This window comes from Beta vulgaris, chromosome 9 (genome assembly GCF_026745355.1).
Source record: "Beta vulgaris subsp. vulgaris cultivar EL10 chromosome 9, EL10.2, whole genome shotgun sequence".
In the NCBI taxonomy this organism is placed as follows: Eukaryota; Viridiplantae; Streptophyta; class Magnoliopsida; order Caryophyllales; family Amaranthaceae; genus Beta; species Beta vulgaris.
In genome coordinates, this window is record NC_079210.1 from 25,668,269 (window position 1) to 25,690,334 (window position 22,066).

The following is a 22,066-nucleotide window of genomic DNA, read 5'->3' on the forward strand; positions in this document are numbered from 1 at the left end:
CTCTAAACTATAATCTATAATCAACTGCCAACTTTTTATATCTCAAATCAGCAAAAAGAGGAGCTCTTACATAAATAAATAAAAAAAACTACTACCAACTTTTACTTCATGAGAAAAAAGAAACATACTAATTCAACCAGTGAAATGGCATGTCAGAATTTGCCTTGGAGTTATTATGGCAAAGGAAAAAAAAATACCTTGCTTCTCTATGAGAACAATCTCCTCTTGGCTACCAGATGGAGCAGTGATGGCAAGTTGACGCTTAGATCTTAATTGATCTTACTCCAGCCTCTGCACTTCTAGTTGTAACCGTTCTGCTTCTATTGGAACCATTTGTTGTTGCATCATTAAGAAATCTTCCATTGCTAAGGATGGGCACAATGACTGCTTCTTATTTTTTCTATGTGGTTGTTCTCTAGTCCTTGCCTTCTATTAAGGGGAACAACAACAAGGGAACGCAATTTAAATGGTTTAAGACGTAGCTTTTATAGTCTGTAGACTAACTTTATAGTCCTAATACTGAGCTTTTATAATTCGTAAATTGACTTTGTAGTCCTAAGACTGAGCTTTTATAGTTTATAGATTGACTTTATAGTCCTAAGACTGAGCTTTTATAGTACGTAGACTAACTTTTATAGTCTAAAGACTGACTTTATAGTCCTAAGACTAACTTTTATAGTTTGAAGACTGACTAGCGTTTACATATAATGCAAACTAGACCGAGGGAGTGAATTGGGACTAAATGGACCTAAGATTTGGAATGGACTAGACTTAGAGTTAGATTGGAATGGATCAGGGATAGACTTGGACTAGACTTCACATAAATATGCAGATGGGCCTAAATTTTGAAATAAGCTAGACTTCATATGGGCCTAAGATTGACTCTAATGATAGCGAATGTATGGACTAAGATGCACATGGGAATGATGCAAAATGGATTCTAATGCATATGGGCCTAGAATGAATGCAAATGAATTGGACTGAATTTGGTTAATTGAATTGAATGAAGGTGTTTGGACTGGGCTTAGAAGTTTCAAGATTCATTTTTGAAAGGAACCCCTTTTTTATCTTTTGTTAGGAAAAGATGATGGATTGATATTGAAATTATTTTTGTAGATGTCGTGTTTGATTATGATTCGTAAATATTTTTGAAAAAGAGCAGAATAGAAGAGAGTGTAGAATTGATCTTAAAAAATGTAAGTTTTTGAAATTAATTGAACATGGTAAGGTAAGATTGATAGGAAGGATTAGTTGAAAAGTAGGGAGAAGGTAGACATGCATGATAATGTATGAATGACTCAATCTATGCGTTCAAACCTGTAAAGGCTGCCTTCATATCCCAAAAGAGGGAATCAGATCGCTTGTAGTTCAAGACTACTAAATGCGGAATGCATGAAATGAAATGGAGGGTATGGATGCAATGGGACTCCTATGGACTCTAGTTATGCATGAAGTGTATGAACGATGGACTATACAATGCAAAAGGATTTTAGTATGACTGCAGTCCTAATAGATTTGAAATTCTAATGACTTCAATATCCTAGACTTGATAGACTTCTAATGATGTTAGATTCTAGATTTGACGAACTTTCAAGGATGCTAGACTCCTAGTATGCATATTTTTTTAGGACAAACTCGACCTTGCATGAAAAGAGGACCTCTGATTAGACCATGTACTACTCGAATGCATACAGACAAACATAGGACTGTACGTAGGATCGACCACCATGACGAATAAATCAGCGAAAAGCATGCGTCGCACAGGCTGCATGTCGCGTAGAATTGATGTGCGCGGCGCACAGAGGTGCGCCTGGCGTAGGAGTGGCGCGCTTGGTGCACTACTCCCTCGACATGTTTTTTTTTTGGATATTTAGGCGAAGTTTTGGTCGATTGATGATTTTGCTTGTTTTTGGACGCGATTTTTAGGAACGGCGCATAATAAGGACAAATTGACAAGATAATAACAGGCAAAAATTGTAATCACAGGCAAATGTCATATAAAAAGGATGCAAAAGTTCCAACCTAAAGTCCAATTCTATGTTTGAAACTATCGGTTAGGTTTAGGTTTAACTTGAAAAAGGGTCCATGACTAAGAGATTGATCACATGCTTCGTACCCTTGCTTAAAGAGGTGGCCACGTGTAAGACGCACTCCAGTCTCAAGTCATGAATAAGAGAACTATGCCAAGGTTAGGTAGGTTTACTTATAACTCAAATCCAAAACTATCGCTTGGGAAGATTTTTGGAAGGAAAAAGCGCAAACCCCCCTGGGTGACCTCACACATTGAACATGTGCTAATGTGGCAAGGTAGATTAGCCTTATGGTGGCTGAACAATTGCCATGCATATGCAAAATTGTATATTATCAAAGGCATAAAAGGAGAATGAACCGTATTTTTCAAGTTTCGCTACTCATTTTTAAAAATTATTTTTTAAAAAAATCCTCCTTAGTGAAGTCGTTAAATTGTAGGCGTGTTTTAGTTTCAATTCACGCGGTGTGAGCGTATTAAATTTGACTAGCCCATTGTTAAGGTTTTATTGAAATTTTTTTTGAAGGAAGTCGCCAACAATTCTTTTTAGGAAGAATCATAAGCCTAATTGGATATAGGAAAACCGTAGGGAGAAATTAGGGATGTATCCAATGAAGATTTTCCCGTCATGACTCCATAAATGGTCAAAGTGAACCAAAGATTGAGTTCGGAGGGTGAGGGTACAACACAGTCAGGATCTATATCGTCAAAGAATAATCATATAATATTTTTATACATCCTAAAAATATTTAGTCTAGATTGGTTCAAGAAACACATAAAAAGACTAATTTTAGTGATGTGTTACTAGGCAATCAAACTATAAGGTTCCTAACAGATTGTCCAAATTAATCTGATTAATATTAGAACATACATTTTTATGTCTTGTTTGGCAATAATAACATATGGGTGATAACCAATATGCATAGAACGATCAGGCAGGCATATAATGTACAAAAGGCATGAATAACTGCAATATAAAATAAAGCATATGAAAGGGATTAGAATATACAAAGGCGCGATTTTTAAATTAAAGATCTACATCATGAAAGAAACGATTAGTAACTTTGAATATAAATTAATTAATTTATTCAAGGATCCTCAAGATTATACCTGTGTAGTTTAGATTGAAGAGCACAACGATTTTAGGCGGAGCAATCGTGGAACCAAGAACGTAGTGTGATTAGGAATAGATTGAAAGTATTTGAGTGTTTGAGTATTTTAGAAGTCGAATTCTATTCGTAAGTATTCGAGAGAATTATTTGTATTCATAAAATAATAATGAAAAGTCGTGTTTGATTCGGAAAATCAGGAGTATTTATAGGAAGAACGACACTACGCCTGGCGCAGCTGACATGTCAAGCGCATGACACGGCATACCCAGTAAAAAGCGTACACGTGACATGCATTTTGAAAAAGATAAAAAAAAGAAACTCCGCGTCTCACGCAGAGACCTGCGCTTGACGCAAGACTCTGAATGACTCAAGAATCCACGTGTCAGGTGCAGATTAGTGCACCTGACACGGGTGGAAAGACCTGCACCTGATGCACAGGCGCACCAACCTGTCTTTGGGCGAGCCTTTGCCTGCTTTATTGAAACCACGTCAAAAAATTTCTTTTATCCCTTTTAATACGGATATCTGATTTTACGGGATAAAATCTGATTTTAACTTATAAAAAATATCTTTCGAAAATATTTATTTATTAAAATAAATAAATTAAATATCAATTAATTGGGCATTTAAAAGAATTGGGCTCAAATATAATTAATCGTCATGAATAATTAATTGGGCTTTAGAATATTATTTTGAAACACAATTTGGAGTCGTTCTTTAGATTGCTCTTCCGTTGGACCGCGCAGACTAGTACCGCGGTATATTTCATCATTGGATCATGGGGAGACACGATTATGTGTATATACTTTCCTATCACCTAGCCTACTTACTCACCCGTTAGTTCATAGTCTAATCACCTTTAGGTTTAGCCTCTTACTCTAAATGTAAGTTCAAATACTAGACTTCCCCATCAACTAGCCTGCTTGCTCTCTCGGAAGTTCAAAGTCTTGCATTCCCTAAAGTCCACATAGGCAATCTTCTGTAAGCTTAGCCTACTTACTCTCCCGTAAGTTCACCTGTTCTTTGAAATCCAACTAAATAAAGTGAAGCAAATATGGTGCGTGGTAAGTAAAGGGGGAAGATTAGAACATTGGGGTGGGTTTCTCTTACTTCTTTTGATGTAACTTACTCTAGTGTTCCCTAAAGTTATATAGGGAATCTTCTTTGAGTCTAGTATGCTTATCCCACTTGCAAGTTCAATGTTTTTTTTAGTATTCCGTAAAGTCCTATCATTGAGTCCAGTCATCTAGTCCATGTCTGCTTCTGCATATAGTTAGGCCTAATGTCAGCATCATGGTCAAGCCCATGCTAGTCCAAAACCATATCCATGTCTAATCTTCCATTTCAAAATCATTTCCCATTTCCATTCTCTCATTTTCATTTCCCATTCCCATTTCTCATTTCCATTTTCTATTTTGAAAATCATTTCTTAAAACTTACAAGTAATATCTACTCGATTATGTTCGTGACTAGTCTAGAGATTGCAACTTAGGAGGGCCTAATAGATGAACAAAAAGTTGAGCCCACTCTTAAGCTCATCAAGCGCATTATCACCACCCCAACTTCATCTAAAGTTGTGAGATTACTTCTAACAGCTTTCACAATAGAGGTGTGATCACTTTCATAAGGTCTGATCTGAACCCTACACCAAACAGATAATCCAAAAGGTGCAACCTATATTTCTGCTGCAAATATTATCAATGCACTGGAAAACATAGTCGATGATGATAGACTTCTAATGCTTGCTACAACGAGAATCAACATCACCAGCAAACCTTTTTGCAGTTTGTGAACAATTCAAAGGCTTAGTCTTTTATTTCTAGTTTCCTAGGATGAATCGAATAGTCCTTACCCTAAGTCATTTATCTCCTTTCCCATCGAGCATGTCACTATAGGAATTCATCTATTATAGTCTTTCCATTTTTATTTTATTTTATTTTTCTTTTTATTTTCATTGGTCTTTCACCATCATTTGCTTCAAGTTCGGTTATGAAACTTGAATCAAATTGTCTCTAATGACCTTGATTATTAAAAAAATGATATAAAAAAATTAAAAAAAATGATAAATGGACATACTTTGCATTAGGAGTTCTTTCCCTCTTCCCTCCATCACCTTCCAAAAGTCATCATCCTTGTAAAACCATTATGTCGATGACCCTTAGCCAAATAGCGAGCTTTTCAAATAAAAGCTCCATAAATCGCCTACAAAGCCTTCCAATACCTTAAATCATAAAAAAAAAAACTTATGTGCAAGCCTCGGTATATAAAAAAGTCAATGCCAGGAAACAATAAAGAAAAACGTGAAAGAAATACAAAGTGCAAAAAGAAAAAAAAAAAGCACAAAGCAAAACAAAAAAGCCAAAGGCAAAAAGAAAAGTCAAGCTAGAGAGCTTGCACATAAGTTCTACCCTCACTCCAAAATCCTTCTAACCATTATCTTGATGATCCTTAGCCACATAGCTTTTCAAATAAAAGCTCCACAAATCGCCTACATAGCCTTCCAATACCTTAAACCACAAAAAAAAAATATGTGCAAGCCTCGGTATATAAAAAAGTCAATGCCGGGCAATAATAAAGAAAAAAGTGACAGAAATATAAAGTGCAAAAAAAAAGCAAAAGAAAAAAAAAAGCACAAAGCAAATGCAAAAGCAAAACAAAAAAGCCAAAGGCAAAAACAAAAGTCAAGTTAGAGGGCTTGCACATAAGTTCTACCCTCACTCCACAATCCTTCAATCCATCAAAACCTTAACCCAGAAAATCCAAGTCCATGATCCTACCTTACCCCAACCAATTGAGTCTTCATCAAAACATCAAACCTTAAACCTTTCAACCTTTTATCAACCCTAACTCCTTCTCTAAAATATGTCCAAGCCTGATATGTTAAAAACCCGAAAGGCGGCCTAGACAAAAGTTAAGGCACAAAAAAAGAAATCAGATTAAAAACTACGAATGGCCTAGTTCCACAAGGATACGTCGGAATCCTAATCTCGATATCCGATCACTAATAAAATAAAGTCATTTTCTAGAGCTCGGAAGGATACTCTTTCTAGATCCCAAATAAGAAAAGGGGGTAAATAGAAAATAACGATAAAAAAGTAAGAATCTCCCGTCACCGGTGAGAATTCCGGTCACCTACCTCATTTATGGTAAGGAGTGCACCACATGTTTGTACTTTGGGGTGTTCTAGCTATAAGTCTAGCACAAATTATTATAATAGACGGTCTAATTTTAATATGAAATTAGACAATGCAAACCTACGTTCTTCTAAGAAGCCCATTCAATTTCTCTCTAACCTAACACTATTTTTAGGTATCTTGCACCATCCTAGTCGTCCATTCTCTTCTCCTTCTTTTATTTCCCTTCTAAATTTTGAATTAGAACAAACAATTTTTAAAATAGTCCGTCAGTCTTACAAAATGGATTAAGCTAGTCACTAAATGGATTAAACCAGTCACTAAATGAATTAAAGAATGTTATTAATGAATAGATTAAACTGGTCACTAAATAGATTAAAATGGTCACTAAATAGATTAAAGTAGTCACTATATTAAGAAATATGATCTATTCTCTTCTTAATATTGGGCTTGGGCCGCGCCTACTTTTAAATTAAAAGTAGACGGTCTCTTACAAGACCAACTGTAAGTCTAGTAGCTGGTGTTTGGTACACATATGCTATAATTTAGGGTGTTGAGACTAATTTTGCCTATTTTATTCTATTTTTACCTTTTAGTGTCAAAGTAAGGGCCCGTTTGTCATCGTTTTTTGTTTTCAATTTTCAGTTTTTTTGAAAACTAAAAACAAAAAATAGAAACCAGAAAAAGTGGTTTTTACTTTTTAGTTGTCAGTTTTCAAAATCATCATGTTCCCAAAAAATTGATTAATTTTTTAGTCATTATAGGACATATATAATATTACTTTGAAAATCCAAAAACCAAAAAACAAAAAGCCACACTAATACCGAACGGGGCATAAGTTAGTGGTTTATTTTGGGTGAAATCATTAGGAGGTAAAACTACAAAATATTTGAACCATCTGAAAGATAATTTCTTATTCTTGAAGTACCCTACTACTTATTACTAGAAGTTGATAGGTAATCTTTTCACCTAAACTAAATCTCTTCGTATTTAGAGCTCATCGTAAGTCTTTAACATTTGATCTTTATCAACAAGAAACTATCGAGTCCGTCCAATTTTTTTTTATCAAGAAACTTAAGAATTTACAGTATAAAGTATTATAATACTATTATCACCTTATAAAGAGAGCTTACAAACTTATTGTAACGAATTGATCTCAAAGTAAATCAGTTAATCTTATTCGGTCCACCATCTTTAAAGGGATCCTAGTGTATTTGTAGTCCAGTAAGGGCACATGATACAAAATCAGAAGAGTAGTTATCCTCCTAGTCATATTAATAAGTTATCTTGGGTTTCTAAGTTGATAAGGATGAAAATGGATCTTCCATGGGCTAAAAGGAATGAAAAATATCCTATTGTCTCTCTCTTCGACTCATAGTCGAAAATGGCACCGCAAGATTTTCGATGAGGGCCAACAATGACAATTTTTGGATCGTTGTGCACGCATCAAGAGTAACTTTCATCTTTGTTTTTTTTTTTTTGACATAGAGTTAATAACGTGCATAGATCCAAAACATAAAGTACAACCTAGGAAGCTTAAAAGTAAGTTTTATGTTGTCTACACCAATACGCTAATCTACGTGCCTCGGCAATTTGTGTTTTCGGCACATGAAGCATGAGGCACGACAAGAAACTTTAATCTATAGTAGAAAGATTCTCGAAAGTCCAAGGGTGCTGAGATCATGTGGACTAGTCGATCGAAGAGCTTGTCCAAAGCTTTAGACGAAGTGCATATCTTAATCCGGCTATGGCCAGATTCGCTAGCCCAAGATAGAGCTCGAAGACAAGCCAAAGTTTCTGTTTGAATATTGGATGCCGAGCAGCACAGGACACCTCGTTGCAAGAGGGGTCTATGGTGATCCGTTTTACCCAGCCAAGCGATGCCACACATATGATGTCTTTGGAACTTTGTACCTGCAACATAAATTGTTAAAGAAAATAGACTAGTAGGTTTTTGGCCTATATGAGCGCCTTGAAATCTGGCGGGAAGCTAGGATCAAGCGAATTCTGAGTAGGATCGCGTTGTTGTTGGGCGTAACACAGATGATGTTGCATGCTTTCTTGGTGTATAATACTGATAGACCGTACTGTTGGCCGTTGGTGACGAAATACTTGGGTATTTCTCAACAGCCAAATCGTCCAAAGAGTACCAACGAAAGTAGAGAGACCAGGGTCAAGAATTATCAACAGCCAAATCGTCCAGAGAGTACCATTTGTTTATGGAAGTGGACAATCCAGTAGCGTAACCGATCCCTAAACGGCATGTGTTCAGTTTGCAAATTATCAACGCTAAGATGACTTTCCCTCCAAGCTTCAATAGCCAAAGGGCACAAATGGAACAAATGTTGGGTATTTTCCTGATCATCAAGGCAAATGGGACACGCGCTCGACAAGCTGATACCCCTTTTATGTAGATTAGAAGTGGTGGCTAAGCCATTGTGCCAGAGTTTTATAAAGAAAGTTTCCATTTAGGCATGATGTTCAATCTCCAAAGAATGCGAAAAAATTTTGTATCAAGGGGAGAAGTCATGCTACAGATTTCGTGTTGCTGGTGTAGTAGTAAATTGTATCCAGATTTAGTGGTGTATTCACCTGATTTCGTGCACGGCCAGTAAATAAAATATCGGACTTGCAGATCCGAATGTAGTTCAATACTTTTAATACGCCGCGCTATAGCTGGTTCAAACAAAGCAGTGATTTTCCGATGATCCCACCCATGGTTGTTTGGGAGAAGTAACTGTGCAACCCGAACATTAACTTGGTCTAAAGTTGTAGTATTATGGGTGGAGAAGTAACAGTGCTTATTTGTTACCGAGAGTTAATGATAATCACTAGGGCACAACCGATTTCCTTAGTCTCCAAATAAGGAAACAATATATTTTCTAACCCTCTTAGCCTATTTTCTCATAAATAGGGACTCTTCTCTATCCTTTTCATTAGATTTCATCCCCAAAAATTCCTAGACGATAATAACACTTCTAGCTCAAACACATTAAATCTTAAACACGTTCATCTTCAAATGCATTTCCTAAAAACAGTACACATAACCTTCAAATTCTCGATTTCAAATATTTATATAGATGTTCGATGGGGGGCACCTGTCCCCATCGATTTTCTTTGTATCCTTGTGCAGGCTTCAAGAACTCCCATCTCCGTCGCTCAAAGTCAATGATAATCTCTAAGCTTCAGCAAGAATCCTTGGCTTCCAACTTTCTAGATCTCTTCTCTGTTTTCATAGATAGGGACTATTATCTATCCTTTTATCTTTAGATTTCATCGGCCAAATTCCCTAGGCAACAGTTCAAGATCAAAGACATTCAACCTTTAAACACATCCAATCTTCAAATGCATTAATTTCCTAAATGAGAAAACCTTCAAATCTCGACGTCAAACATTCAAATAAAATACATGCGACAATATCAAGGAGAACCTCAAGGTAATCCTGAATGTAGAATACTTTCCTCATGACAAACTATATAACCTTTTACCTATCACTAGTGGAAAAAAAAACCCATCTGATGCGGTCAAAATCGGGCTTATTAATTCGGTTTTGGTCCGCATCGGATGGACTCGCAGCAAATCCTAATTGTTTACTGATCCGGTCCAAAATCGATTCAGTAAATTATTTACTAATGCGGTTTTAAGCTAAAACTGCATCAGTTAATCGCATTAACTGATGCGGTTCTAGCTTAAAACCGCATCAAATTGTGCAAAAATTTATGTCAAAAAAAAAAATTGCAGATCTGGAGGTCTGCACTCTTGTCTCAGAACGAAAATGTGCAACAAATTTGGAAGCTTGTGTACCATAAAGGTACAAATATATATAAAAAAAACAAAATGTATATATACATATATATATACAATAACAATACATACCAATTTACCTTAGAAAACATATATATATATATATATATATATATATATATATATATATATATATATATAATATAATATATATATATATATATATATATATAAAGTTTCCAGTTCAACAATGGAAAAACCAAAATAATAAAGAAAAGGAAAAAAATGACTAAATCTAACTAAATAACGTAAATTACATAAACAGACTGAAAAATACAAAAAAAACGAACTAGATTCAACTAGACAATAATGACCGAAAATGAATATGAACGAAAAAATTCGAAGACGACAATGAAAATGACCGAAACCAGACGTCTTCGATTCACGAAGACAATGGCAAGGATTCGTCTTCGATTGGAGCCAAATATATAAAAAAAAAAATTGGAGATTGGAGCAAATCTGGTCTTCGTCGCTTGAAATGAATGATGCAGCAGCAAATCTGGGCGATTAGGTGAGGCGGAGAGAGAAGAAAGATGGGCGATAGAGAGGCGTGTGAAATGGAGGGAGAGAGAGAAAGAGAGAGGCGTGTCAGGGTTAATGAGAGAGAGAGAGGCGTGTCAGGGTTAATGAGAGAGAGAGAGGCGTGTGAAATGGAGGGTGTTAGGGTTAGATGAGGGAGCTGGGTAGGTTTTAAGTGGAGAGGTGAGAGAGATGAGGGAGTCCGTCCCAATTGAGAGAACATAGTGGACAATAAAGTTGGGCCGCATGTTTCTAAGGCCTAATTTATCCTAGATTATAAGAAAAATCTGATGCAGTCCTAGAAATCGCGTCAGATTATAAAAAAAACGGCATCGATTTTTTAATTTGATGCGGTCCACAAGAGGACCGCGTCAAATTTCCTCCCAGCTTTCCTTCCCATTTTTTAAATTAATTTTTTGATGCGGTTTTGTTACTAAGTGATAGATAAGGTTTTTTCCACTAGTGTACAGTTATTGTCTGTAACGCCCCGACTTCTAAGCATCACAATTAGGTTAATTAATTACAAAGATTAGCAGCGGAAGACCTTCCTAGCTTAGTCGGTGCGTCACTGCCGTACTCTCCACACAGGAAAGTACAAGGCAACATTCTTTCACATCACTAAACTTCTATAATAGTGGTAGTAATTCTAGAAATATATATAGATAGCTTAAGCATAGCTGATGCTACGTAATCTAGTGATCATAAACTTGGATTTCATAACCGTCATGAATTAACGTAATTTAATCCTCACTGCTACGTCATCCCATCTTCGTATGCATACCTTAAACAGAAAAACAAAACGTCATGAGCCGAGGCTCAGTAACAACTACTCTAACAACGTAAATTCATTTCAATTCATTTTATTTGCAAACAGGGAGAAGAGAATATAGTAAAATCATTTCGTAAACATCTACTTTGAATCAGGAATTTAAAAGTCATTTTCATTCATATTATCTCCATTATCACGTTTCATTATCAGAAAACTTCCTTTGGTTACTTGGCAAGTACAGAGAAGGCATAGCCACCGAGGATATTCATCCCCCATCAGAAGGTGACATATAAATGATATAACATCATAGATCATAACAGAAGGCAAAGCCACCGAGGATATTCATCCTCCATCAGAAGGTGGCATATAATGCCAGACATCGTAACAGAAGGCAAAGCCACCGAGGATATTCATCCCCCATCAGAAGGTGGCATATAATGCCAGACATCATAACAGAAGGCAAAGCCACCGAGGATATTCATCCCCCATCAAAAGGTGGCATATAATGCCATAATTCGGGTGCCACCGGGGACGTTGTCCCCCATCAGAAGGTGGCATATAATGCCAGGCAAAGCCACCGAGGACGTTGTCCCCCATCAGAAGGTGGCATATAATGCCATAATGTGGGTGCCACCGAGGACGTTGTCCCCCATCAGAAGGTGGCATATAATGCCAGGCAAAGCCACCGAGGATGTTGTCCCCCATCAGAAGGTGGCGTTGCCGCCAGATAACAGAATGACACGTGCACAGCCTAGAGAACATAGTACTGCCATTCACCATCTTTCACTTTCATTTATCATGTTTCGTTTCTTTTGAGTAATTTTCAGAAATCATAATAAAGTCATTTCATAACATCATCAAATCATTAACGTAGCCAAACATTTCATATCCCGCACACCATATAAAACATAGCGTAAACATTATATAAAATCACCATAAAACGTAGTTGGAAGGGGAGTGCGGGTGTTAGCAGTAGACGTTACCTGGAATCCTGCTTAACAACCTTGATCGTAGTGGAAGGCTTGTAATATCTCTTCCTTTTTAATTTAATAATCAATTCAGGAATTAATGAAGACTTATTAATATTTTATTCGGAATTTTGAGTTTACTGATCCATCTCCATCACGTTTCTATTTTAGGAGGTATTTATGAGTTTTATATATTAACGTCTTTGGTGGTTAATAAAAGGTCGTAGGCGCCCTTTCCACTTAACAACTTAGCGTCTAAGCTATAATTCACGACTTCGTAATATGAACGTCTTATTATAACCTTTTCATATTTTATAATTTCAAAACGTTATAGTTTTATTAACCTTTAATTCAAAACTTTATTGTATTAGTCATAGGGTCCCTTTAAACATATTATTCGTCATTTTATAAATTAAAATAGTGGCCATTAATCTTATGGTTCATGAATATACTCAATGACTTGTAATTATAAAACTCGTAATAGAACTCTTTCGTTCTTGTAGTTTAATTAGTATATAATTCTTTGCTACCTTAACATATACAAATTTAACAAATAAATTATACTTAACTAATATTATTCTTTAGTTGATATGTTATAATTATATGAAATATAATATTAGGGTTATCACATACTACATCATCATTTAGTCATAATTAAGTTCATAAGATCTCCTTTAAACATATTCGTTATTTAATCAAAACAATAGCCATTAATCCCATGATTCATGAATCCAGCTTAATAACTTATAAATATAGACCTCGTAATATAACTATTTTATTCGTGTAATATATGTAAGTGCCTGCGTGAATCTGACAAGTGATCTATACTTAACTTTCATTATTCTTTAGTTGATATATTAGTTAGAGTTATATGAAATATATTATTAAAACAAATCATTATTTATTAGTCATAGTTAAGTTCATATAATCAAATCACAATTATTAAATATAGTGGGTTCTTTATTATGTTTGTGTTATTAGATCATGAATATAATTGACTAACCATCTCAATATTCCATTCATTTATTAATTTAGTAAAGTCATCCTAAAACACTAAGCCCAAATAGTCTGTTCATTTACCGATTTAATAATCAGCCCAAATAATAGGATACAAGGTCTAAAACTAAACATGACTTAAACTCATGTAAACTATAAAGGGAATTAAGAGTGATGTGTGTTATGTTCATCATACCTACTGATTCAAATATTGAGGCACGACAGAGAGGACTCCAGCGAGGACAGATGAAGCTCCGGCGAATGAACGGCGAGTCGAGGCAGAACGTAAGGTGGCGTCACGGCGGTAGGCTGGTGGTGCTGGGGCGGCGCGCGCGGTCAGCGACACGACGAGGAGATGAGAGAGAGAGAAAAACTGGGCGAGAGGAGAGAGAGAAGAAGCTGAGCGACGGAGAAGGGGATAGGTTGGGTTGGCGCCGCGGTGGGTTACGCACAGGGGGTCGTCGTCGGAGGGTGGTGGTGCTGTGGTGGCTGAACAGAAAACAGAGGAGAGAGAAAGTTGCAAAAAACAGAGGAATTTGAGGGTGGTTTGGGTGGCGGTTTTCGACGAAGACAATGGAATGGTGGTTTGAGGGAAGTAAACATGGCTATTTATAGCCATTGTTGAGTTCCAATTTTTACCTAATTAGATTGATGAATTGAATGAGAACAAAATGGGTTATTGGTAATTTGGTTTGAGTAATGAATTTTGTTTGAAAATGAGTTTGATTATGTGCAACAAATCCATTTTGAGTTAGAAGTTCATGGGTGGGTTTTGAAGAAAATATGAGATGGAGAAGAAAACTCCACGTTACTGATTCTATGTTTGTTATTTACTTTTATTTTTATTTTTCTTTTATTTTCTTTAAATCTTTATTTCTTTTTCCTTTTTTTATTTTTCCTTTCTTTTCTTTTCTCTTTTCTTTTCCTTTTTACTCAACAACAATTTTGTGTAGTAATTAATTGGTTATTATTAGCAACTCTAGCCATACATAATATATATTATCATTACTTGGACATAAAATAACAAAAAAATTGATCTTAACTTATGATTAAAGGAAAAAATTTAGCCACTAATTATTATTATTATTTAATTTAAGAAGTTTAAATTTTTGGGATATTACATTGTCTACCTTAGTGTTAGTGTGAAAACAAGCTGTTAAATTTAGTACTATGCAATTATTTTGAGTGAAAGCCTTGAGAAGATAAAACTACTAGAAAATTGAACAAGTTGAGAGAGTTTGAAAGACAATCTCCTAGTTCTAAAATCACCCTCATTTTTAGGAGTTAAGAGCTAGTCTTCTCACTTAAAGTAAGCATTGCTTAAGACTTTTTGGAGTATAGAGCCAAACTTTCTCACAAAGATTCATTCCTTTTCAACAAGAAACTATCAGAACCTAATCTTTCAAATCAGAAACTTATAATTTTGCACAGAGTGATGAAACGATAATATTGAAAATTTACTTATTCAGATTCCATAATATATGAGAACAATAACTTTTCTTTGAAATACTAAATTTGAAAATCCGAAGGTGGAATCTATCGATCCAATCACATTTTAAAAATTACTCTTGTTTTTTTAACTTAACAACAAATAATGAAATAATATACAAGTGATTCTTTTTTATTATTGGGCCAAACAAATATTTGGATATCATAACTGGAGAAATGTGCAAAGAGAACCCTTGAACCAAAAATAAAGTGTTATGCCAACTTTACAAATTGTAAAAAAAAAAGTGTTCCACTCGTTCCATAATGGACAAAATAGAGGTGATCAAGGTGAACCCGACCCGTCTCGAAAAAGGACGGGTTTTGGGAATAATTTTTTGGCCCATGGTCGGGCCTGACCCGTCTGATTTTGTGGGCAAAAGATTACGGGCCACGGACAATCTAAATTTGAAAAGGCTAAATTTCGACACAGATATAACATAGCCCGAAAAGCCCACTAGACCCAGCTCGAACTAACGGGCATTGGCCCGCGACTTTGGTCCGAAACAGGTTTTTTTTTTACTAAAGCCCGATACCTTGCCACGATCACTCTAGGACAAAGTATTTCCAACGGGCTGGGTTTGCTGGACCTAAACATGGGAGACTAGTAGTTGCGGACAATTTCTAATCTCCACAACAAACATGAAACACCCACGCACGTCTCTCACATACTGTGGGGCTGTGGGCCCATCCCCCCTCCTCCCTATTTTCCATCATTTCCATTTTCTAGGGTTTCACTTTCACCCAATTACTCTCTCTTTCCTCTTTTCTTCTTCTCCCCCCATTTTCTAGGGTTAGGGTTTAAGCTCCCCTTCTTTGTCTCTCTCCAAACGCATCAATGGCGTCGTCAACTCCTGCAACTTCATCTCCCGTCACTTCAACTCCAGCAGCAACAACAACAGCAACAACAGCAGCAGCAGCAACAACAACAACAACAACAACAACAACAGCGAAGAGAAAGCCTGTGTTCGTTAAGGTTGATCAACTAAAACCTGGTACTTCCGGCCATACTTTGACTGTAAAGGTTGTGAGCTCCAAAACTGTATTAAATAAAGGAAGATCGGCTCCTTCTGCCTCTCTTAACCCTCGCCCTACTCGCATCGCTGAATGTGTTGTTGGTGATGAGACTGGTGTCATCGTCTTCACTGCTCGTAACGAACAAAGTATTCCTCTCTCTCTCCGTGTGTTTCTGATTTTGCATCTGATTGTTTTGTTTTGTTATGTAATGAAATCTTGGATGTGTTAAATTTGAAATTTGAGCGAGGATTAAAACAGAGATGCTATTAAATTTGAAATTTGAGCGAGGATTAAAACAGAGATGCTTGGTTTTTGTGATGATTATCTGCTTTTGTGATTAACGTTATCGTACCTAATTGTTGTTGCTGTACGATACCGGAATTTTACTTAGGCCTTGTTTGGCTGAGCTTCTTTAGGGCCTGGAAACGGATTCAATAATCTAAATCCATTACTCCTTGTTTGGTTTGGGTTAACCATTACCCTTACTTGAGGTAACCCAAACCCCCAAAATGTACTCTCCAAATTTGAGGAGTAACAAGATCCTTTCCATCCCCTTATAATTGATTCTTTTCCATTGTTTCTGTGATATTGAACTCGTTGTTTTGTGTAGATATGAACTGTGGAAAGATTTGTAGGAGAAAACGACTTCATGTCTGTTTGCCTTTGTTTTAAGGAGAATTATTCCTTAGGTTAGTATATAAGAAGCTAAAAACGGGAGTGTTGAGTTATAACTAAGGGGGTGTTTGGTAATATTAATGAAAACGGAATGGAAAGGATTTTGATAAGGAGGAGAAATGGAAATAATAACCGTTACCTGTAATAGTTGTTTGGTATCCTAGTGGAATGGAAATAATTGAGGGGTTTATGATTGAGGAAGGAAACGTGATTTGTTTCCACTAGTTTGATAAGGGTAACAAATGGGGGGATTACATTTCCCTCCGGTAACGGTATTTGTTACTTAACACTCATACCAAACAATTAGAAATGGAAACGCTTATGTGAATCCATTTCCTACATCGAAAGTTTTCATACCAAACACCCTCTAAGCATTAATGATACTGGTCGAATGTTTATTGTGAGCATCGAATGGTTTCGATTAGAGTCGGTCATTTTGTGGAAATTTTCATTCAATATGTAGTTTCAAAATATCATCTTTTTACTATATTTACTTGTATATATAATTAAAGATATTGTTGGCATGCGAAGTTGTACATTGGAAAATGTACAAAGAGAAATGGATAGAACTAAATAAAAACCAGAGGTAGTATCACCTATTCAACATAGACCCAATTGTGACCTGATCAAATATGATTGTAACTGGCTGAACCAAATTATACTGCAGTACTATCAAGGCTGGATGAGAAACATGTGAGGTCCATTTAAGAGAATATAGATGAAGGAAGATACCCTATAATAACTTGAAGAAATACGGAGTTATGTAGAAGTGCTGGTTTCCAGAAAAATATAAGAATGAATTAGAAATGATAGCTGCTCTATTGAACTGGAAACTTATGGATTATCAGCAAGTTAAGTCTTGCTATTTATAAAGGGGTTATATATGGAACATCAATGATACAAAATAGGGATGAGAGAGAAAGCTGAATTGGAACTTTTAAGAGTAATGTTTTGCTACAGTTTTGTTAAAATACTGGGATCTTTATAGATTACATCATATGTAATTTAATTTGATAAAATAAGCTGAATTGCTTCTCCTCATATCTCTATTCTCTGTTGCAGTTTGAGAAATGAAGATATATTTTTGTTGCATTCAAGTGGTTTTCTGTTTCTTTTGTTGTGTCTCCAACGAACTTACTCTGATGAACTCTTTTGCTCTTGCAGTTGATCTGATGAAGCCTGATGCTACAGTAATCCTGCGTAATGCAAAGATTGACATGTTCAAGAGTTCAATGAGGCTTGCAGTTGACAAGTGGGGTCGTGTTGAGGTCACTGAACCTGCAAGCTTTCAGGTTAAGGAGGATAACAATCTCTCCCTTGTGGAATATGAGTTGGTGAATGTTGTCGAAGAATGATTGGAAGCTGTTAGGTCTAGCTTGAAGTGAATTTGTTTTAAAATTTTTGGTTTGTGAATTAATATTGTTATTGCTTTGCAACTTTCATGAGTTTCAACTGCAAATCATCATTGAAGAAGCATTGCCTTTTGTGTATTCGTCATACTTCTATTCATAGAATAGCGTTTTGCTCTTTGATGTTTACCTTCCAGAGTGCAGGTTTTTCTCAAGAATATACTCAAGATGAATATAACTTACCCGTCTGGAATTCTTTAGTCTGACTTTTCTGAGTTCTCAGAAAACGGGGATATTGTATAGCCTTCTCCTTTTTTGGTCGGTCAGCAGTCTGAGTTATGCTTAGGATGGATAAAGATATCAAAGGGCCAAGCTTGGACCTGGCCTGGCCAGGCCAAGCAGGCCTTTGGGTTTGGTCAATCTCAGGCTGGTTTTACTGGCCTGTGCTGCTCAATCTCAAGTAATTTTTACGTAGTGTAAGAAAAAACAGAAAAAGAAGGGTGTAACTGTGTAAGGGTATCATTTCTTGCACATTCTTGGTACGTATTGTCTCTTTCAGTTATAGTCGGATTTAGCCTTATTATGTGTCCATGAAAATCTACTTGCAAATGCTATTTAGCCATTTAAATTTCATTGCACCTAATAGTACCATTCAAATTTCATGGTCTAAAAAGATAAATATATAACATAACGAAGCTTTGAAGTGGCACATTGGGGGCTGAGGGGAGACGGGTCGAAGGGAGTATTAGGTAACAAGTAAAATTAGTGACCCTCCAACCCATTATAAGCTACAAGTTATAACCAAATGCACATAAAGAACCGATACTTAGCTCCACATACCAAAACATGTTCCAAGGCACTAGTTAAATGAGAAATGATAAACATATAACTGATAGATATTTGCAAACATCTATCAGGGATAAGCAAATAATAAAAGGTTGAAAAGGTGGTGATGTGGGTTCCAGGAAATATAACTATTTGTAGTTACACGAACACTAGTTGTAGTAGAATGAACACTATTTTTCAGCTCGTAATTTTCGAGATCACTTTTTTGTTTGACTGACAGTTTGCGGTTTTCGAGATCACTTTTTTATTTGACTGACAACTTGTTCCCATATACATTGACAGATTTATCCCTGATAGATGTTTGCAAATATCTATCAGTTATATGTTTATCATTTCTCCTAGTTAAATTAGCAACCTCCAACCCTTTATGAGTTATGAGCTACAAAGTTGTTGCCAAATGCACATAAAGAACTAATACTTGGCTCCACATACCAAAACTTGTCCTTCCAGGCATTTTTTTTCATGTCCAACTTGGTTTAAACTATGTCGTGTTGAGCTAGTTATGGGCTAAAAAATTGAAAATAATGGGGCTGTCTGCCACATGTTATTCCATCATTTGTCTACACAAGCGACTAAAACAAACGCTCGTAGGGTTTTGAGGAAACTAGTTAAGCGCTCTTGTCTCTACAGAAGATTTCTATACATTGTTTGCGTCAAAGGGGCAAAAATAGAGCCCTACATAAAGTTGAGATAGAAGAAAAAGTTGAAACCATAATGAAATTAGGAGTTCAAATGTGGTTACAAGGAGATTCATATCAAGTTCTAGCTATCATCACATGGAATCCTCTTCGCTGAATTTTGAATAGAGCCGCCATTTAGCTATATTCTTGTGTGGCATCATGTTTTGCTTCTCTGATGCTTCGTCATTACTTGTCTGCAGTTTGTACATCTGAAATGTGAGCTTTTGCACCTTCCAAGATACTAATAGAAATGATCGCAACATCTTTTACACAAAACACAACTACAGTCTACATGGAAGTATTCAACAATGGAAATGAAAAGAAACTCCACCCCCAAATAATGAGTAATTCACATACTAGCAAGTTTATGCTTCTACAATGGATGTTAGCACGGAGACACTAGTAACATAGGCCGCACACAGACTTGGCCTTTTAAAAATGCATCTGGTCAATAAGTCGTAAATTCAGTTAGAGGAGATAAATTAGGGGTGACTTTCAATCAAGCGTCCTCACATAAGAGTGATTTGGGCCAAATAAACTATGACAAAATTTTAGAGACACCATCATCTTCAAGGAATGTACCCTACCCTATGATAAGAGTGAACTTAGAGAACTTAACCAGTGTCAGATCTGAACAATTTACAGAAAATTACAGAGTAAAAGCACCATCAAATAGTCTCAATATACTTCAGGTTTCATCCCGGCTAACCTTAATTATAACAAGCTAGGAAGCCACAAGCACCAGACCCCCCCCCCCCTCGAAACATTCAAATTCTCTATCTTATTCTCTTCATCTACTTCTAATTATATAAAGTCTCAAACCATTTGCCGTCAATCAATTTCAATTTTATCCATGTCTTTAATAAGTTGTATCAAAGTTGAATGAAAATAATTGGTGAAACATCTATAACTCCAAGTGCTTCCAAAAAAGGGCAAAATAAATCAATCTTGTAATAGGCTAATAGGTGAAGAAAGCATTTAAGGTGAGAAAGCAGAGCATATTCAAATGCTACTGGTAATGATACAGAGATTGATCCTACGTGTCGTTTTGTTGAATATACGGAGAGGGAGGAGTAAAAGTGGGTTACCTTAATTTGTTATAGAACGCTTAGTTGCCAGCAAGAAAGGTTGCCAATCCCAGTTCGACCCAACTAAATTTATACCAGCTCAAACCACTAAAAGAGCAAAAAGATACTTCTTCCATTTCAATTTAGTTGTGACACTTTTAAAATCACGGACTCCTAGGCAATATTTAGAGGAGAGAGAGAGAAAAGAAAAGGTCCATGATGATAGGAGAGAGATACAAAGATTTATTAACCAAAATGAAAATGTCACAACTAAATTGAAATTTCCTAAAATAGAAAGTGTCACAACTAAATTGAAACGGAGGAAGTAAGAGAATTTAATGGACTTCAATGATTTTCATAGTTGTTGTACATTCAAGCAAACTAACCCCACAAACATAAATCGAACTCATATAAATTGGGTTTAACGCTGCAACGCGCCCACAAAGAGTAAAGATTAGAATATGGTATCCATTGACATTTCCCTAATAGTGCCCAGAACATCTGCTTACAGCATTCTTCAGATTTATCAATTCTCAAATCATCTAAAATAGATTTACTCTAATCAAGAAATAATTATTTCTATTCAAATATCTAAAGCCAAATCAAAACTTTGATAGTGCATTCAACAGTAGAACCCTAATAATGACATCAAAACATCAAAATCCATATCAAATAATCAAAACCATGATTCTACAAAAGAAAATCATCAAATAATCAGACATTTATACCATCTGAAACCCAACCATGGCAAGGACACGAGGTCGAAAGCATGGAAGTCATCAACGCAGAAGCAGTTGCCGTGTGAAAAGGCTGCATTGTCTCCAAACAAACACTCAGTTCAGCCGGACACCTACACAGTACCCCAAAATTTTCAAATATATCTTTTATTTTTGTTTGTTCCCCTGAACTTTCCATATCTATGATTGCATTCTCAAGGAACTGAATAAAATGCTATAGTTTTTTAATACTAACATAGAATAAAAATATGGACATCCTTTAGAATTTGATTGTTCAAAACTCAAAAGTAACATTGAATTTTTCCAAATTTTCTTTCAATCTTATTTCTGTCTCCTAAAATCAAGGAAAAATCGATTCCGATTATGGATTAAAGGTGCAACATTTGATTCAATATATCTGTCAGAAAATAGGGATTACCTGAAGATGCGACGAGAAAGAGCGTTATTTGCAGATCTGGGGACGGAGCGAGAAGATTTGACACCGGAAATTAATTTAGTGGCGAGGCTCTGAAAGGGAGATGATCGACAAATGGACCTTGCGGTACTGATGGTGGCCATTTTCCAACAAAGGTTTATGAGAAATTGAGAATTGAGATTTGAGATTTGGGAATTGGAGGCAGCTTAAACCCTGACATATTGGAAATTGCATCAAGGTCCTTCAACTTTGGCTATTTTTTCTGAGTCATATATTATGTTTTATTTTTGATCTATATGAGCCACGAAAGCAATATAAAGTACAAAGAAGGTAAAGGTAATCATTTTGGCTCGGCTCGTGGGTCCGGCCCATTTTTGGGCCGGGTTTTGGGCAGAATTTTTGGGCCCCGAGCCCGGCCCGGTCCTATTTTTTTGGTTTTGGGCAGGCTTTGTGCAAGCCAAAAA

The 22,066-nt window shown here is 36.1% G+C and overlaps 2 protein-coding genes across 2 annotated transcripts; one reads left to right on the forward strand and one right to left on the reverse strand.

The window, feature by feature from the left end:
* The first annotated feature begins 15,498 nt into the window (after nt 1-15,498).
* LOC104883285 (hypothetical protein) lies at nt 15,499-18,000 on the forward strand. Its single transcript, XM_010667774.4, has 2 exons — nt 15,499-15,979; nt 17,673-18,000. Exons 1-2 carry the CDS (start codon nt 15,655-15,657, stop codon nt 17,861-17,863), a joined length of 516 nt encoding a protein of 171 aa, XP_010666076.2. The 5' UTR covers nt 15,499-15,654; the 3' UTR covers nt 17,864-18,000.
* Nucleotides 18,001-19,218: 1,218 nt separating this feature from the next.
* On the reverse strand, nt 19,219-21,798 carry LOC104883284 (hypothetical protein). The gene is made up of 3 exons (XM_010667773.4): nt 21,606-21,798; nt 21,179-21,300; nt 19,219-19,577 (listed from the first exon to the last, which is right to left on the reverse strand). Exons 1-3 carry the CDS (start codon nt 21,743-21,745, stop codon nt 19,570-19,572), a joined length of 270 nt encoding a protein of 89 aa, XP_010666075.2. The 5' UTR covers nt 21,746-21,798; the 3' UTR covers nt 19,219-19,569.
* Nucleotides 21,799-22,066: the final 268 nt, after the last annotated feature.

Bases quoted from the DNA above. Each gene is read 5' to 3' on its own strand.
- LOC104883285 (XM_010667774.4), top strand. From the start codon at position 15,655: ATGGCGTCGTCAACTCCTGCAACTTCATCTCCCGTCACTTCAACTCCA. The intron at 15,980-17,672 runs GTATTCCTCTCT...TTGCTCTTGCAG, and splicing joins CACTGCTCGTAACGAACAAA to TTGATCTGATGAAGCCTGAT.
- LOC104883284 (XM_010667773.4), bottom strand. From the start codon at position 21,745: ATGGCCACCATCAGTACCGCAAGGTCCATTTGTCGATCATCTCCCTTT. The intron at 21,301-21,605 runs GTAATCCCTATT...GGTACTGTGTAG, and splicing joins CTTTCTCGTCGCATCTTCAG to GTGTCCGGCTGAACTGAGTG.